The 18,928-nt window shown below is 44.7% G+C and overlaps 1 protein-coding gene across 1 annotated transcript in view; it reads left to right on the top strand.

Moving 5' to 3' along the window:
- The first annotated feature begins 2,149 nt into the window (after positions 1-2,149).
- Positions 2,150-18,928, top strand: part of LOC311100193 (ephrin type-B receptor 4a-like) — a 37,487-nt gene continuing 20,708 nt past the window's right edge. Inside the window, exons 1-3 of the mRNA XM_084140998.1 lie at positions 2,150-3,091; positions 15,391-15,461; positions 17,554-17,835. Coding sequence (XP_083997124.1) covers positions 3,013-3,091; positions 15,391-15,461; positions 17,554-17,835 — 432 coding nt within the window. The 5' untranslated portion in view covers positions 2,150-3,012. The remainder of the gene's footprint in view (positions 3,092-15,390; positions 15,462-17,553; positions 17,836-18,928) is intronic.

The following is an 18,928-nucleotide window of genomic DNA, read 5'->3' on the forward strand; positions in this document are numbered from 1 at the left end:
AGGTTGTTGTCCTGGCACCACACGGCCAGGTCTCTGACCTCCTCCCTATAGGCTGTCTCATCGTTGTCGGTGATCAGGCCTACCACTGTTGTGTCGTCGGCAAACTTAATGATGGTGTTGGAGTCGTGCCTGGCCATGCAGTCATGGGTGAACAGAGAGTACAGGAGGGGACTGAGCACGCACCCCTGAGGGGCCCCCGTGTTGAGGATCAGTGTGGCAGATGTGTTGTTACCTACCCTTACCACCTGGGGGCGGCCCGTCAGGAAGTCCAGGATTCAGTTGCAGAGGGAGGTGTTTAGTCCCAGGATCCTTAGCTTAGTGATGAGCTTAGAGGGCACTATGGTGTTGAATGCTGAGCTGTAGTCAATGAATAGCATTCTCACGTAGGTGTTCCTCTTGTCCAGGTGGGAAAGGGCAGTGTGGAGTGCAATAGAGATTGCATCATCTGTGGATCTGTTGGGGCGGTATGCAAATTGGAGTGGGTCTAGGGTTTCTGGGATAATGCTGTTGATGTGAGCCATGACCAGCCTTTCAAAGCACTTCATGGCTACAGACGTCAGTGCTATGGGTCGGTAGTCATTTAGGCAGGTTATCTTAGAGTCCTTGGACACGGGGACTATGGTGGTCTGCTTGAAACATGTTGGTATTACAGACCCAGTCAGGGACATGTTGAAAATGTCAGTGAAGACACTTGCCAGTTGGTCAGCACATGCTCGGAGTACACGTCCTGGTAATCCGTCTGGCCCTGCGGCCTTGTGAATGTTGACCTGCTTAAAAGTCTTACTCACATCGGCTACGGAGAGCGTGATCAAATAGTCATCCGGAACAGCTGGTGCTCTCATGCATGCTTCAGTGTTGCTTGCCTCGAAGCAAGCATAGAAGTGGTTTAGCTCGTCAGGTAGGCTTGTGTCACTGGGCAGCTCGCGGCTGTGCTTCCCTTTGTAGTCTGTAATAGTTTTCAAGCCCTGCCACATCCGACGAGCGTCAGAGCCAGTGTAGTACGATTCAATCGTCACTCTGGAGAAGAGCGTCCGCTAAATGACTAAAATGTAAAATGTAGGTATGGGTTTGGTGTTAGTTGTGTGTCTTTGTGTGCATACTGCTCATATTCTGTATGCGTGACATATAAGTGTGTCGGGTAAAGTACAAAGTACAGTGCAAATAGTTCAATTCAACATCATTGATTATAATTCCCTTATTATACACAGTCCATTTATAAGATTATTATCACATTTAGCAAGGTACATTAACTTACATTACAGCATTTTCTGTGTAGGACCAAGAGTTTTAACTCACCTAATGTCTCAAGTGGAAATGCCTGAGAGATGTGAGCATGTTAAGTAGGCTATGTGTGGTGTAGAACATTACAAACCCTGAAGAAATTAATAAAAAAGAACTTAGATAGAACACCGGAAATGTCCGTTGTGTGACCTGCAGGCCAATTCGATAATAAAGGCCAATCATAGTATAGCAAAGGTATATCATAATAAGCATTGTTTATACTTTTTAGACACGTACTTTAGACCTAATTAATTCTCAAAGCTTTCTCGTTCTCAGCCTGCTGTGACAGTCTTTCTCTGCTACTAATTGTTTTCCACCATGGGTCTTCCAGGTCATTTACATAAGAAAAGGACCAACCGCTCCAGAACTTTAATGAAGTCACTGCCGAGGAAATAACAGGCCAATCCACAAAGCGGCTTCCTGCGACTCTGCATGGCGATAGGGCATTTGCATGGGAATGACATGAAACCAGCAACAGTCTGGTTTCTTTTCCATAGATATTGTAGTAGCCTGTATGTATTGTATGCTTACAGAGCAGACTGGAATGAAATTAAATATCATAAAAGAGAACATTGCAAAAGGATCTCCACATCCCAAAAACCTGTAGGCTATTTTAAGTATGAGCAATATCACTCCCAGCACTTATGCTCTTAAATACACAATCGCAAAAAATATCACAAAAATGGGGTCGGGTGAATGCGTTGATTTTCATATTCTTTTGACTTACAGCTCGAATTGACCTATGGTTGGCCGAAACTGTCTGCGTGAAGGCGGGGCGTAAAGCAGTCAGTGGAGGTTAGCGCTATTCGGCTCTAAATGTGTGTTGAAACATCCGTAGTGAGAGGTTACTGAGTGGACGGGAGATAAGTGCATAACTTTTTGTTTCTTGTTTATTTTTCAGGAGTGATTTGTCGTTCAATTTTTCTTTCAGCTCTGTGATTTGTAAATCATTCTACATAATTGGAAACAGCCTAAAGACAGGGGCAGAGACACGCAGTTGTACCCGACCATCTATCGACTTAATTTTTGGGGACGATTTTTACAGAAATATTCATACAATTCTGGATCTGGTCGTTTGTAAAGAAAGTAGACTACCGAATCGAACAGAACACAGCAGTAACATGGTTTTCATTCATCTTGACAATTGAGTTTTTTGCAAGTGCCTTGATTACGGAGTCATGTCATCGAATTGAGAGGAAATTTTAGGGAAGTCGTTGAGGGTTCATGGACAAAGAGTGGACCGAATACAGCCCAATGATACGATAAGTTTCACCTACATGCGTCCCCTTTCTTGAATGTGACAGTGGGGACATAGCACAAGATCATAGGACAACTTTGCTATATAATTGTTAGCCACTATATGCAATATGCTCTAGCGCTATAAAGGAACGTTTTTCCTAGTATGAAAGTTAATACTTTATTGACTATTCTAGATTATTATTTTTTTAAACAGGTGGTTGTCTATTTGTATCGACTTATTCCATGAGACATTGACTTCCCACCGTCCGTCAGTCAAAGCGAGGTTTTCCTTGTAATGTTGTGACCACACGTTTTTTTCACTCATTCCCCAGTGAAACTGGTGTTTGAACTGTTGTCGGTGTCAGATGTGGTCAGTGTTGCGGCCAATGGGTACACGGCCCAGCTGACCGTGCCAATAAATTTACAGTTTAACTTTTTTGACACACACAATCGTTGGAGTTCGTTCATATTACGGATATTCTGGATGCCATTATGGAGTTCATATCCAGTCGAATTGCCCCACTTTGGCTGGTCCTGCTGGAGTGTTTGCTTCTGTCGACAGCAGAGGAAGGTAGGTCGGATGGGTTCGTATTACCTCTACAACGTTCTCAAATAAAAGGCTGTTTCATGTGCTGTCGCCATGCTTATTCTCGACGAAAAATGTACTGTGGGGTTATTAGGCTACCTAATAGCTTATTGAAAATATGATTTAGCCCTCTTTTGTCTTCAACTTCAGATTATTGTTACATTGTAACAGCATCACATATTACATTGTAACAACTGCACTGTTTTGTATTTGTATTTATTATGGATCCCCATTAGCTGCTGCCAAGGCAACAGCTACTCTTCCTGGGGTCCAGCAAAATTAAGGCCGTTATACATTTTAAAAACATTACAATACATTCATTACAGATTTGTGTGCCCTCAGGCCTCTACTCTACTACCACATATCTATAACACAAAATCCATGTGTACGTGTGTATAGTGCATATGTTGTCGTGTTTTTGTATGCATGTGTCATTTAGTAAAAACATTTTTTACACGTGCTTGTTACAATGTGACATGCTAGTTGTACATCATGATGGCTAATCAATCCTACACTCCTACATTTTTACTGTATAGTATTTTTATTTGTATGAAGAATCATAAGCCTCCTCTATCTAACTATTGCAATTAAACTCTGAGTGAGACTTCACCATTAATGAAGATTCACTTTTCACTTCTTGCAAGTTTCTTTATATATATACTGTATATCTTTATATGTCTTTTAAAAACAGTCCAAGACAACATACATACATGGATTAATTTAAGATAGAGAGGTGACAATGAATTAGGTGTGTGTGTATGTGTGTGTGTGTGTGTGTGTGTGTGTGTGTGTGTGTGCACATTGTTGAATTTGTGCTTGTCTGTGTGTGTGGGAGCATGTGCGTTCTGGAAAGGTGACCCAGAGGCTGGTATATATCCACCCTGCCCAGTTCTGTGGTGTTCCACTACCAATCAATCCTGAACGGCATGGCTCGGATTAGTTCCACATTACATGCTGAAATGGTGACACCTGGTCCCTTCTATCTACAAACAATTAACATGGTTCTGTTTGACAGGCATCGATAACACCCGAGCACGGCTATGGTATTACAGGAGACTTGAAGGGATTAGTTTGGTATGCCTGCTACAAGGTCACTTTAATTAGCCACAGTAACGCCAAAATCAATTCATGATTATGTTTCAGTTTTTTCCCCCTTCAGTTAAGGTCATTTTAGAGGTCTTGTTGTCCCCTGCCTCAATAAGTGTTTGAACTATTACGATTCACTCTGCATCCAGGCCTGCAACGATACTTTGTAGGCCTGCTTCACTTACCATTGAGAAGAGTTATGAGGATCTAGGCCTAGACTGTATCGTTTTCCTGTAAAAAACCCACCTCTAACATCTGTTCCCTAATTCCCTTCTCAACTCAACAGGTTGAGAAGGAAGAGAAACAGTAGGCTGGGAGTTAAGCTAATCTATTGAATGTCACCTCTTTCCCTTAGCTGTGTTAGGTTCTGAACAAACAAAGTAAAAACTCAAACTGGCGACTAGAAAAAGCTCAAACCAAGTTTATTCAACCCACTGGGTGCCTCAGCTGCAAGCACAACATACAAGTCACACAAGCACATATGTATACCCTCCGACTAAGCGGAGTCATCTCCTTGCATGTCAAAGATAAACAATCCTTAGGTCGATTCCTCTTACTGGTATTGTGATGGCCCTGCCTAAGTCTAGGACCCTCATGGGCGTGGAAGTGAGTGTGTATGGGATAGGACTGTAGTCAGATGGTCTTCGGGGTGGGCCCCTATGGCCCCCCTCCCACCAGTGTCTTCTCTCTTCAACTGTTATCCTTCTTTCGTGCTGAGTTCCACATCCCTAGTTCCACTGCAACTTGCCTGCCTTATCAGTAACTGAAACTAGACTGTTGCTCTTTGCCTCCTTCCTTAGAAATATGAATATTCAGCAATAACATGTTTGAACAGAATATTAACTTTCTGCACATTCGCTTGTCTTACTCAGTAACTTTCTATACACAGAGTTCCTATTCACCCTTCATTGACCCCCAACATATACATTTCTTATACATGTAAAGTAATCAATAAGTTCTAGTATAGTAACATTAATAAGTATATTTCAAGCCAGAATCCAACAGCTGTTAAAGATCTTATTGACTTTTTATATAATATTCAAACAGCATTTGATGATTTTTGAAGTGTTACCTCCATGTGGTCACTGCAGGACTGTGAAGGTATAAAAAAAGGGCAATGCTGGTAATTATTAATTTGGCCAAGTTAAGCTTGGCGTTCGTGGGGGGTAGATTGGATTCGGTCCACAGGGTAAAATCCTCAAAAGGGCCCCAAACCCTCTGAGATTAGTGTGTGTGTGCGTGCGTGTGTGTGTGTGCGTGTGTGTGTGTGTGTGAATGATTAAACAAAGGTTGATCCCTGCGCATATCGTATAACAGATATTTAGTGGTCTTTGTCGAGAAGAGTTTGAAGAAAAAACAGACTTCCACCCGAGTGAGCCAGTGAGCCTTCACAATCAGCCTACAAGATTAACTAACCCCCCAAAAGACACCACTCTAAAGGCTCATCCTCTCTCTGTTACTTTTCCTCCATCTCCTCTTTTTTCTCATCACTCCCTCTGTCTTTCTCTCTCTTCATACCTTCTCTGTGGATAGAGTGCCGCAATGAGTGACATTCTGCTTCACAACCCATAAACTCAGTGTCTAAAACCAGCAAATGCTGAAATAATGTTTTTTATTCAGAATACAAGAGGCCCTTATGTGAAAGAGTTAGGGCCTCGTTCCCCCTCCCCTGAACTATTTTATTTTGTTACTCTTTCCATCGCCTCTCTCTCTCTGCTGTGTGAGTGCGGCAATGCAGTCAGGACTTGCCGACTGTCTCCCCTGCCGCGGAAATGCGGATCTCTTCCCAGAAATCCTATTAAATGGAACCGATTTTTATAAGAAAAGGATTTGCATTTAAAGCAATCCTCCCCCCTCACTGACACCCCCAGCCATCATCCTCTGTGGCTTAATCCCATGATTAGCCCCTTGAAGAGTTAAACAGGCATCCGAGTGACGCAGCTATAATCTACAGGCCAATCGGCCTCTGCTCTCCAGCAACACTTGTTCTCTCTCTCTCTCTCTCTCTCTCTCTCTCTCTCTCTCTCTCTCTCTCTCTCTCTCTCTCTCTCTCTCTCTCTCTCAATTCAATTTAAGGGCTTTATTGGCATGGGAAACATATGTTTACATTGCCAAAGCAAGTGAAATAGATAATAAACAAAAGTGAAATAAACAAAACAAAAATAACAGTAAACATTACACTCACAAAAGTTCCAAAATAATATAGACATTTCAAATGTCATTTTATGTCTATATACAGTGTTATAATTATGTGCAAATAGTCTCTCTCTCTCTCTCTCTCTCTCTCTCTCTCTCTCTCTCTCTCTCTCTCTCTCTCTCTCTCTCTCCCCCCCTCTCTCACTCTCTCTCTCTCTGATGAAGTTGTCTCTGCAGACTGTGGCCTCGTCCTAGGCAGATGGGTTTCTGAGTGGGTCTGGGTTGATTATCAAGAATATTTTAGTCACAAATGAGATGTGATGCACATGGAAATGTGACAGGTGGACAGTAGTCTGTGTTGATGATGGGAATGATAAAAAAAACAGCCCACAACCACCAATCCCCCAAGCCATGCACCAATGTCCGTGACACACTGACAGGCAGGCGGAGGGGGGGGCAGGCGACCCAAGTGCTCTCCCCTGCACCTCCACCCACACGCCACTCACTGTGAGAGGGGGCACACAGAGGAGAGGGAATGAGGCCACAGCCTATCAAATAGGACAGGGACAGAGAATGACACTTATGGAGAGGGTCATTTCTGCCAGAGGGTGCCGAGGAGAGACTGCTATCAAGTCAAGTAGAAATTAGAAACGGGCTGACGGAAAGTGAGAGGGTGTGTGTGTGTGGTTTAATATGTGTGTGTGTGCAGTAGGTTCCCAACCTTTTTCAGTTACTATACCACCAACTGAATTGTGCTCTGCCCGGAGTACCCATGTAGTACCCCCTCATGTGCATTTGACCAGTAAGCCTATGGTCTCATGAGTCTTCTCAAGTACCCCCTGTGGATAGCCCAAGTATCCCCAGGGGTCTTAGTACCCCTGGTTGGGAACCACTGCAGTAGGTGATGATCTGAAGCACCTAGTTGTGAGACAGAGGGACTTCCCATGCCTGTGTGCTGTGATTCAGACACACACACACACACACACACACACACACACACACACACACACACACACACACAGAGTATACACACAGAGTATACACACAGAGTATACACACAGAGTATACACATTGCATGCTCACACTAGTTTCACCATTTCATCATACAAGGTCTTATTTCAATGTGGAACCTAAAAACCTATTTCAAAGGTTTTTTGCATTTCAAATCCCCCTGTCTTGAGCCTTTAAGAGCAGAGAACAGTGGAAGGAAGATCTTGAACTGTACCCCTCGATATGTCTGGTTTCCTTGGCTGGTGAAAGAGAGGGAGAGGAGGATGTGTCAGAATGAAAGAGGAGACCCATGCAGGGCGGGTATTCTCTTGTATCTGGGCTTGGATGTGCTGATCTTTGGATGTTTTTTTAGCCTGAATCCGTTCTACCATTCAGACTGACTGTCCTCCAGAGTCAAGCTGTCCACCTCCCACTGCGGATTAGTCACTGAGTGTGTATGTGTGTGTGCGTTTGTATTACTCTGTAACCAATGAGGATCCTAACATTGATATGGTTAATAAGGCAGATGTTAGAGAGTGTGACCTGACAGTAGATGTTGGTCATATTATTTTTGCAGTCGATGCGTGTACTTTTGCGTCAGAGCATATTTGAGTGCGTTTTTAGAAGTGTGAGTGAGAGCTGACCTTTTGTTTGGTATCTTTCCCAGTCTTTAGTGGGCAGGAGGAGCTCCCAGTCTGACTGACATGGAGATGCATGCAAACCATTTACTGTCCAGAGTTTATTATAAGGATGTGACTTGAGTGCTGAGATGGGGAGAGAGAAATGGGTTGTAAATTAGTAAAGATTGAACAACAGAACCACAAAGAGGAAAATAACCACTAAAACACAACAGACAGTAAACATGCTGAATGGAGATTGTGCACTTTGAAAACAGACCTGTAACCAGGACCAAAGTGTGTTTCCTTCAGCACATGATGATAATTGTGAACTACTCTTTATGAACTCTTTATAAACTCGTTATAAATCCTTATAAATATAATGAGTTATCTCCGTCAGATTTGTTACCATTGAGTCCCTATCAGTTAAACAGAAACAATCACAGAGAAACACAGCTGCCTTTGATTTGAGGTTGACTTAATTCTAAACCCTTTGTTCTAAACATACACAGAGACACACACACTGGTTTAGTTACGATGCCTATCAAACCATGCCAACTGTACCACTGTTTTCCCTCAGTAATCAGTGAGGTTCCTTGATCTTGTAGAAAGCTGTTCCACTGTGTCTCTCTGAGCTTCTTTGTTCTACTCCAGCTCTCCTTAATTGGTCTTTTATGAAGTTTAATCTCACCCATAGTCAGTGTCTTTTGTTAGCCAGGGAGGGAGATGTGGGAAGTCATCTGGACTCTTTCAGATCACCCCTTTGGTGTGAGATTAGCTACAGAACTAAAATCCAACCAGGGAGAAACAAACCCAGAACATTACTACTGTCAACTGCTGAACAATCTCAGCAATTAGCTAGCTGCAATGTGACAGAAATGTTGAGTTAAAGCTGCAATATGTAACTTTTTGGATGACCCGACCAAATTCACATAGAAATGTGAGTTATAAATCTGTCATTCTCATTGAACGCAAGTCTAAAAAGCAGTAGATATGTTCTATGTGCGCTATTTCTATGCTTCCCATTCATAAGTTTCGTTTTTGCGTCTTTTACTTTAGGTTTTGTACAACAGCTTCAAACAGCTGAAAATACAATCATTTTGGTTATGGAAAATATATTTAACAGTGGTTTAGATGGTACAATGATTCTCTACACTATATGTCTTTGTTTTGTCACATAAACTGAAATTAGGCAAACTATTAGAATTTTAGCAACCAGGAAATGGCGGAGTGATTTCTGCATAGTGCACCTTCATTTTCCAATGTTCTGCAGACAACAGTCTAGGATTGTTAAATACTTTTGTCTGCTGTGTGGAAATGCTGCAGTTTCTACTTCAATATGTTCTGCTGTGGCACAGACATTTCAGCCACCATATTAGAACGTTACCCAGAATTCCAGGCATTGAATCAATTGTAACTTGCACATTTCTGAGCCCAAATGAATGCCAGACATGGAGGGTAGGTTTAATACACTAAATCCCCACTGCTAAGGTCAGCCATTTTGGTTCACAGCTGTGTTATTCAACTCTGGCTGCACACCCACACAGAAACGGACCCTGTCCAGTAGCCAGTAGCCAGTAGTCTGCTCCCTACAGTAACTGGGTCAGGTTGTGTCCTGGGAGAGGAGAGAACAAGGACAGTAGTACCACCGAGCTGTTTGACATGCTTCCCTGAAGAGGAATAGATGACTAGGAGTAAAGGAGTAAAACATTTGTCTTTGTCTTTGTCTCTCTCTCTCTCTCTCTCTCTCTCTCTCTCTCTCTCTCTCTCTCTCTCTCTCTCTCTCTCTCTCTCTCTCTCTCTCTCTCTCTCTCTCTCTCTCTCTCTCCCCCCCCCCCCCTCTCTCTCTCTCTCTCTCTCTCTCTCTCTCTATCTCTCTCACTCTCTCTCTCTCTCTCTCTACATGTAAATACTCACACAGGTCCATGCGCTATCATACGTGGCCCTTATTATAAGATTAGAGAGTGAAGTGTAATGTTTTCTCAGAGGGCCTCTCGCTCCAGTAGGTATGCTGAATGCAGTGTGAGGATGTCAGTGGCCAGTCCATCACTCCTCAGCTCCCTCCAGACCAGGGAAGCAGGAAACAGGGAGGAGGGGAGTGGGATTAGAGTAGAGGGGGAGACCTAATCTCACAGGCTCAAACAGACACACATCAGGTTTTGAACATACACTACAGATGTAGGATCTTAATTTGAGCCATTTTGCTACAGCAGAAAAATAATCCTGCAGCAACAGGAAATGTGAATTACTATGTGGGTTATAATGAATGGACATTTTTGTAGGGGTTGATACACGTTAGGGCAAATCAAGTCTGAAATTTCTAAGTGGAAATTACAAACTTTAAAAGCCTTTTAAAAACTCAAATACACTGCAAGTTTCCATTTCCTGCTGTGCAGGATATTTCTCAGCAACAAAAGAGTGATCAAATTAAGATCTTACATCTGTATTGTGATATATGACGCACACTCTTGTGCGTGCAGACACACAAACACAAACACAAACACGAAGACTGCAAGGCGGTGTCTTAGTGGCCAAATGCCCTGATAAGCTCCACTAGTCTTTTTTCATCTCCTTCTCTCCCTTCATCTGTTTCTGTCTGTCTCTCCCTCCCAGCACTCGCATAAATCCTTAACCCAGGTCAGCCCTGTCCAACACACCCGCACTCTTCTCCCCACCCCTGTCTTTCTCTTTCCCGCTCTCCTCTCAGCATGTTCTCCCATCCTACTCTGTTCTCTCCTTCTCAGCCACCCTCCCACTTTATCTCTTCCCTTCTCTCCCCTCTTCCCTTCTCTCCCCTCTTCCCTTCTCTCCCCTCTCTGTCTCTCCTCTCTCCATCTCTCTCTAGGCGTGTAGGGGGTAATTGGCACTCTAGGTTTCCTTAATTAAAGCAAGGGTCTAATTGTAGCCGATGCAGAGTGAAGGCTCACAGGCCTATAATTTCCCTATGACACTCCAGAGCAGCCAGAGAGAGAGAGAGAGAGAGAGGAAAAGCGAGAGAGTGGAAGGGCAAGTAGCGGAGAGGTAGAGAGGAAAGTGAAGAAGTCGGTCTGTAATTAAAGAGAGGGTTTGTGTTCCAACTCAGAATCGGTTAGGGCCTTGCAGCAGCTATCATATTCAAGGTCACGTATTTAAAGACCGGAGACATTTGGGTTTATTCACCTGCTGTGTGGAGTGGCTGGAGTTGGAGTCTACGGAACAGAGCCTTTACTGCTCTTTAGGGTGGAGGAAGGTCAGGAGTCTTTACTGCTCTTTAGGGTGGAGGAAGGTCAGGAGTCTTTACTGCGCTTTAGGGTGGTGGAAGGTCAGGAGTCTTTACTGCTCTTTAGGGTGGAGGAAGGTCAGGAGTCTTTACTGCGCTTTAGGGTGGAGGAAGGTCAGGAGTCTTTACTGCTCTTTAGGGTGGTGGAAGGTCAGGAGTCTTTACTGCTCTTTAGGGTGGTGGAAGGTCAGGAGTCTTTACTGCTCTTTAGGGTGGTGGAAGGTCAGGAGTCTTTACTGCTCTTTAGGGTGGTGGAAGGTCAGGAGTCTTTACTGCTCTTTAGGGTGGTGGAAGGTCAGGAGTCTTTACTGCTCTTTAGGGTGGTGGAAGGTCAGGAGTCTTTACTGCTCTTTAGGGTGGTGGAATGTCAGGATGAGGGACGGCTCCAGCTTACAGGGATCAGTCTTTGGTCTACAAAAACCAGCAGGCTGTGTGTGTGTGTGTGTGTGTGTGTGTGTGTGTGTGTGTGTGTGTGTGTGTGTGTGTGTGTGTGTGTGTCAGAATTTAATTGAGAATGCCTCATAAATTCCATTAATTTCTTGAATTGGAATTTAATTTGAATTGAAGTATTAAACAGGATACAGAATTGCAATTCAAATTTGAAAGAAAGGAAATAAAATTGAATTCAGTGAAATGTAATGAAATGAAATTCAAAGGTCTCTTCTATTCAATATTAGGTGTAGTCTACACAAATATACATCTTGTACATAAAACATCAAACATTGTCACGCCCTGGCTCTGGGGACTCTTAAATGTTGAGCCAGGGTGTGGACTTGTTATGTTTAGTTTTCTATGGGTTTTGTTCTAGATCGTTTATTTCTATGTTGGCCAGGGTGGTTCCCAATCAGAGACAGCTGTAGCTCGTTGTCTCTGATTGGGGACCATACTTAGGCAGCCTGTTTTCACCAGTTTATTGTGGGATCTTGTTCCGTATGGTTTGTTGTATTACCTAGGACTTCACGTATCGTTTTGTTGTTTTTGTTCGTGTGTGTACACTTAATAAAGTATGTACGCCTATCATGCTGCGCCTTGGTCCGCTTCACATAACGATCGTGACAAACATGTCGTTATATACATGCATAAAAAATATTGTTGAAACAATTGATTCCTGACAAACTGTTAAAATTAATGATAAAGGAAAAAACAAAACTTGTATGTGAATATTCTAAGTTATTATATTGAATTAATCACTTACATTTTGTTCAATATGGGGTGGAAATACTACATTACCCAGAATGCATTAGTTTAACCCTCAAGTTGACCCAAAAGCCTTCAAAAAGAAGCCAAACAAATGAAATGGTTGGTGGAAATATACTGTAATTGGCTATTCTAAGCACTAAGGTTGAAAGAGTATATAAGAATTGTTTCTAGAGAAAAGTGATATATTCTTTGGTATCTGGAAGTGTGAACTGTCAGATTCAATTAAACTCTCATGTTCTATGACTGAGTGGAATTTATTTGAATTCTACTTCCTGTCACTCAAACTCAAATTCTATATATCCTGTGGGGTGTGGCCGATTCAATTTCAACTCATGAGTTGAATGGGAGTCAATTCCAAAATTCTGAATTGAGCCCAACCCTGCACTCTTAGAAAAAACAGTGCTATCTTGAACATTAAAGGTTTCTTTGGTTGTCCCCATAGGAGAACCCTTTGAAGAACCCTTTTTGGTTCCAGGTAGAACCCTTTTGGGTTCCATGTAAAACCCTTTCCACAGAGGGATTCTACCTGGAACCAAAAAGGGTTATCCTATGGGGACAGCTGAATAACCCTTTTGGAACCCTTTTTTCTAAGAGTGTGGTGTGTGTTTGTGTGTGTGTCTGTGCATGTGTGTGTCTGTGTGTTCAGTCAGCCCCCCGTCTCAATGATATCCTCCATTTACTGTTGGATGGGCTGTACTGGATCATATAGCGGTACATGTCTGTACATGCATATATAGAAACCCTCAGACATCCTGTCTCATAAAACATAATGATAGAGCAGTGATTAACACTGATTACACACACACCTCATACACACGGCTGACGTACTGGGCTGTGCCTGGAGGGGGTGACCGCTGTGTTTCCGCTGCTCCTTATAAATGATCATCATAGGACATCAGCAGGTGAGGAATGGCACAGTGTGTGTGTGGGTGTGTCCGTGACTCAATTTTAAAGTGGCACACCAGTTACCACCATGAAGACGGTGTATAAATTGTTTTCCTGTGAACTTGAGACAGAACACAGACTGGGGAAACACCAGGTGAGATGGTGTTTTCTCCAACCCTCCATTTCCACCTCACCACCATACCTTCCCATTCCTCCATTCCCTAAGGATGGAGTTAAACTTTTTCCACTCCTGTCTAAAGCTGAGAGCGACCCTGCCGCCCCCTACACAACCCTTCACCCCTCATCCTTCTCCCCCTTCACCCTTCATCCTCCTCACCAAATCACCCCTAATCCTCCTCACCCATTCACCTCTCATCCTTCTCCTCCCATCACCCTTCATCCTCCTCACCCCTTCACCCCTCAGCCTCCTCACCCCACCCACTCTCCTTGCCTCCAGAGTGTTGATCTCTTTATTCAGGGTGTTGGACTGTGGTTATCAGCCCTCTGCAGCCTGCTAGTCCCAGGGAAGGATGGGAGAAGAGTGTGTTTGAGAAACGGAGGGAAGGATGGGAGAGAGAGAAGGAGGGAGATGTCAGGGCTCTCAGGGACTGTCAATGGAGATGGAGAACGCAAGAGAGAGAGAGAGAGAGAGAGAGAGAGAGAGAGAGAGAGAGAGAGGGAGGGAGATGTCAGGGCTCTCAGGGACTGTCAATGGAGATGGAGAACGCAAGAGAGAGAGAGAGAGAGAGAGAGAGAGAGAGAGAGAGAGGGTTTAGCTTGTAAGAGACAGGGAGGGGTGACTGTTAAAGCCGGGCGCATGTATCAAATGAGCCTTAGTGTAACGACAATCTGTCAAACCTGCAGGATTCTTATCAAATCGGAATTATTGATGGCATGGCGCTGCTCTGTTCTAAAGACAGCTCACCCAGAAATCACACAAGTGATAGAAACCTTTCATTTTATCTTTACAAAAGCAGACTGTGCCAGAGAGTAGTGTACCAAGACAGATACAAGTAATTCCCTTTTGAGACAAAGGCAGGGTGGGGTGAGAGAGAGAAGGAAGGAAGGAAGGAATTGAAGAGATAAAGAGAAAATGTAGTATTTGTGTACGGTGCTCTGAAGAGGTGTAATCATAGATCAGAGGAAGCCTGGTAGTGGGGAGACGATGTGGGCACGGCCGGGGATGGTCATGTGACTGTCGTACCTGCAGACAGCCTGACCCCTGAGAAAGATCCCTGCAGGGAAACCCCTTAGGGATGGACAAACAGGACATGGCTTTAAAACACACCACTGCAAGGAAACCTCCTCCCATCAATAACTAATGGGCAGCTCACAATACAGGAGAGAGCCAGTCTACTAAGGGACGGCTGGGTGAAGAGACATTTTCACAGGAAAATAAATAATTTCAGCTCCGCTTGCCTGTGATATTTCTGCATTGTTCCTCTTCTGGTCTCAGTCCGTATTGAATTACTCAATCATAGCAGAACTGTTCTGGCTGTTAGAGAGCTGGTATTAGGCCGACGCTTCAGGAGATTACACAAAATCATTTCATTTTTAATCACAGCTCACGGCTGGAGGGGTGTGCATGTTGTGCAGTAGGTGTATGCACAAGACAAGCATGTTTGTGTGTGCACTGTGAATACATGAGAATGAGCTTGTTTGTTGTGTGTGTGTGTGCATGTGTCTGTTGTGTTGTGTATGTGAATTTGGAATATCCCCTTGTTCTCACAGCTAGTCCCTATGTCCCCCTTTCCCCCTGAGGACAGAGAGGTTTCTCAGCAGGTTATTTTTAATCTAGAAACAAGGGAGGAGGCATTAGGCCAGACCTGTACGATACTGACCACATACATGGAGGAGTGGGAGGGAGGGAGTGAGGGAGGGGAAGGGGTGTAGGGGAAGAGAGCTAAAAGGAGGGGAAAGAAGCAGGGTCTATTTGGCACAGTACTCTGTTTCTCACTGTTTAATGTCCCTCTCAGTAGTGACCGTACCCCCCCTCCCCCCCCCCCAGACCCAGAGACAGTATTAAAATGTCTCTGGGTCTACCGTTGAAGTGTGTGTGTCCTTCTTTACCATATGTGTAATAACATGTTGTTCCGCGTCTGTCTTCACAGAGGTCCTGATGAACACTAAGACAGAGACGTCAGATCTGAGATGGACCATCTACTCCCATGACAACCCTCAGGTGTGTATACTGACCCCCAAATGTATCATCTCATTCTCTTCTATTTTCTCACTGGGAGATTCTCAATTGGCGAAAAGTCTGTCCTCTCCTCGACACCTCTGTCCACAATGGTCTGGGTAGCCATTTGATTAGCTTGAGGGTAGTCTTATGGCTTGAGGGTAGAAGCTGTTAAGAAGCCTTTTGGACCTACACTTGGCGCTCCGGTACTGCTTGCCGTGCGGTAGCAGAGAGAACAGTCTATGACTAGGGTGGCTGGAGTCTTTGACAATTTTTTGCGCCTTCCTCTGACACAGCCTGGTATAGAGGTCCTGGATGGCAGGAAGCTTGGCCCCAGTGATGTACTGGGCCGTACGCACTACCCTCTGTAGTGCCTTGCGGTCAGAGGCCGAGCAGTTGCCATACCAGGCAGTGATGCAACCAGTTAGAATGCTCTCAATGGTGCAGCTGTATAACTTTTTGAGGATCTGAGAACCCATGGAGTGCATTAGAGATGGCATCATCTGTGGATCTGTTGGGGCGGTATGCAAATTGGAGTGGGTCTAGGGTTTCTGGGATAATGGTGTTGATGTGAGCCATGACAAGCCTTTCAAAGCATTTCATGGCTACAGACGTGAGTGCTATGGGTCTGTAGTAGGGGTGTAACGATTCGTTTTAACAACGATTCGATTTGTATCACGATTCGTGGTTGTCGATACGATTCAAGGACGATATTGGTTCATTTAGAACGATACGATCCGAAACGATTCAGTGACTTGAAATCGATTCAGTAACCTTTTAGCCAAAAATTCAACCAGTGTGACTGAAATAAATACCTGGAAACTGGACAGTGCAGGTGAAGTTTCCTAGATTCCTGTTTCTTGTAAGGACCGCAATGGTGGCTTGATAATTTCTCGCTCGTCGGCTTCTCCTGTGTCGTCCGCCATGCTATGTTTTGTTGTCTTGGCGCCTTTGCGCTGCTGCTGGCGCGATGACGTCACGGATAGGCAGACTGAATCGAGTAATGTTTAAAGCCTTTATCATTAAAAGTGCTAAGAAAAAACATCCATATAAAGTCTGACGTGCTTAAATCCAATGGGTTATTTCCTAGTATCGATACAATCGATTTATTACATTTTAAAACGATGTTAGATCGATATATGTTGTCCAAAAGGCCAACTTGCCGAGCACAGATCGATGTAGTTGGATCATAGGAATATAAATCGATACATCGATGTAGTAGATGGATCGTTACACCCCTAGTCTGTAGTCATTTAGGCAGTTTACCTTAGTGTTCTTGGGCACAGGGACTATGGTGGTCTGCTTGAAACATTGGTATTACAGACTCAGTCAGGGACAGGTTGAATATGTTAGTGAAGACACTTGCCAGTTGGTCAGCGCATGCTCTGTGTACACATCCTGGTAATCCGTCTGGCCCTGCGGCCTTGTGAATGTTGACCGGTTTAACGGTCTTACTCACATCGGCTATGGAGAGCGTGATCACACAGTCATCCGGAACAGCTGATGCTCTCATACATGCTTCAGTGTTGCTTGCCTCGAAGCGAGCATAGAAGTGATTTACCTCGTCTGGTAGGATTGTGTCACTGGGCAGCTCGCAGCTGTGCTCCCCTTTGTAGTCTGTAATAGTTTGCTGCCACATCCGACAAGCGTCGGCGCCGGTGTAGTACGATTCAATCTTAGTCCTGTATTGACGCGTTGCCTGTTTGATGGTTCGTCGGAGGGCATAGCGGGATTTCTTATAAGCGTCCGGGTTAGAGTCCCGCTCAGTGCGGATGTTGCCTGTAATCCATGGCTTCTGGTTGGGGTATGTACATACGGGGGGGGGGGGGGGGGACGTCATTGAGGCACTTGATGAAGCCAGTGACTGATGTGGTGTACTCCTCAATGCCATCGGAAGAATCCCGGAACATATTCCAGTCTGTGCTAGCAAAACAGTCCTGTAGCTTAGCATCTGCGTTATCTGACCACTTCTTTATTGACCGAGTCACTGGTGCTTCCTGCTGTAGTTTTTGCTTGTAAGCAGGAATCAGGAGGATAGAATGACTATATGATGATGTTTCAGTGATGGTATTACTGTCTAACCATCTCTTCTCAGTGGGAGGAGGTGAGTGGTCTGGACGAGGAGAACAACAGTGTGAGGACCTATCAGATCTGCCAGATGGACGGCGCCTCCAGCCATTGGCTGCGCAGCGGGCTGATCCAGCGTCGGGGAGCTTCCCAGGTGTACGTGGAGCTGCGCTTCACCGTGATCGAGTGTTCCTCCAGAGTCACACACCACCGCAGTTGCAAAGAGACCTTCAACCTCTTCTACTACCAGGCCGACTCTGACGAGGCTACACCTACACACCCATCCTGGATGGAGAATCCCTATACTAAGGTACACAGCTATAGTAACAATGGCGCCGGAGGGAATGGGCTCCTAACCAACTGTGCTATTTTGTGTGTTTTTTTTGCATTGTTTGTAACTTATTTGTACATAATGTTTCTGCTACTGTCTCTTATGACCGAAAAGAGCTTCTGGATATCAGAACAGTGAGTACTGTGACAGTGTGGGACACTAATCCGGACCCTTATAAGTAATCCCGCAATGCCCTCAGACGAACCATCAAACAGGCAAAGCGTCAATACAGGACTAAGATTGAATCCTACTTCACCGGCTCTGACGCTCGTCGGATGTGGCAGGGCTTACAAACTATTACAGACTACAAAGGGAAACCCAGCCGCGAGCTGCCCATTGACGCGAGCCTACCAGACGGGCTAAATGCCTTTTATGATAGCTTCGGACGACTGTGTGATCACGCTCTCCATAGCCGATGTGAGCAAGACCTTTAAACAGGTCAACATTCACAAGGCCACGGGGCCAGACGGATTACCATAACGTGTACTCAGAGCATGCGCTGACCAACTGGCAAGTGTCTTCACTGACATTTTCAACCTCTCCCTGACCGAGTCTGTAATACCTACATGTTTCAAGCAGACCACCATAGTCCCTGTGCCCAAGAAAGCGAAGGTAACCTGCCTAAATGACTACCGCCCCGTAGCACTCACGTCAGTAGCCATGAAGTACTTTGAAAGGCTGGTCATGGCTCATATCAACACCATCATCCCGGAAACACTAGACCCACTCCAATTCATATACCGCCCCAACAGATCCACAGATTACGCAATCTCAATCGCTCTTTCCCACCTGGACAAAAGGAACACCTATGTGAGAATGTTGTTCATTGACTACAGCTCAGCGTTCAACACCATAGTGCCCACAAAGCTCATCACTAAGCTATGGACCCTGGGACCAAACACCTCCCTCTGCAACTGGATCCTGGACTTCCTGACGGGCCGCCCCCAGGTGGTAAGGGTCGGCAACAACACATCACCAACAAACTATCATGGTCCAAACACACCAAGAAAGTTGTGAAGAGGGCACGACAACACCTTTTCCCCCTCAGGACACTGAAAAGATTTGGCATGGG

This window comes from Coregonus lavaretus, assembly GCF_964263955.1.
Source record: "Coregonus lavaretus genome assembly, chromosome: 24".
Taxonomy (NCBI): domain Eukaryota; kingdom Metazoa; phylum Chordata; class Actinopteri; order Salmoniformes; family Salmonidae; genus Coregonus; species Coregonus lavaretus.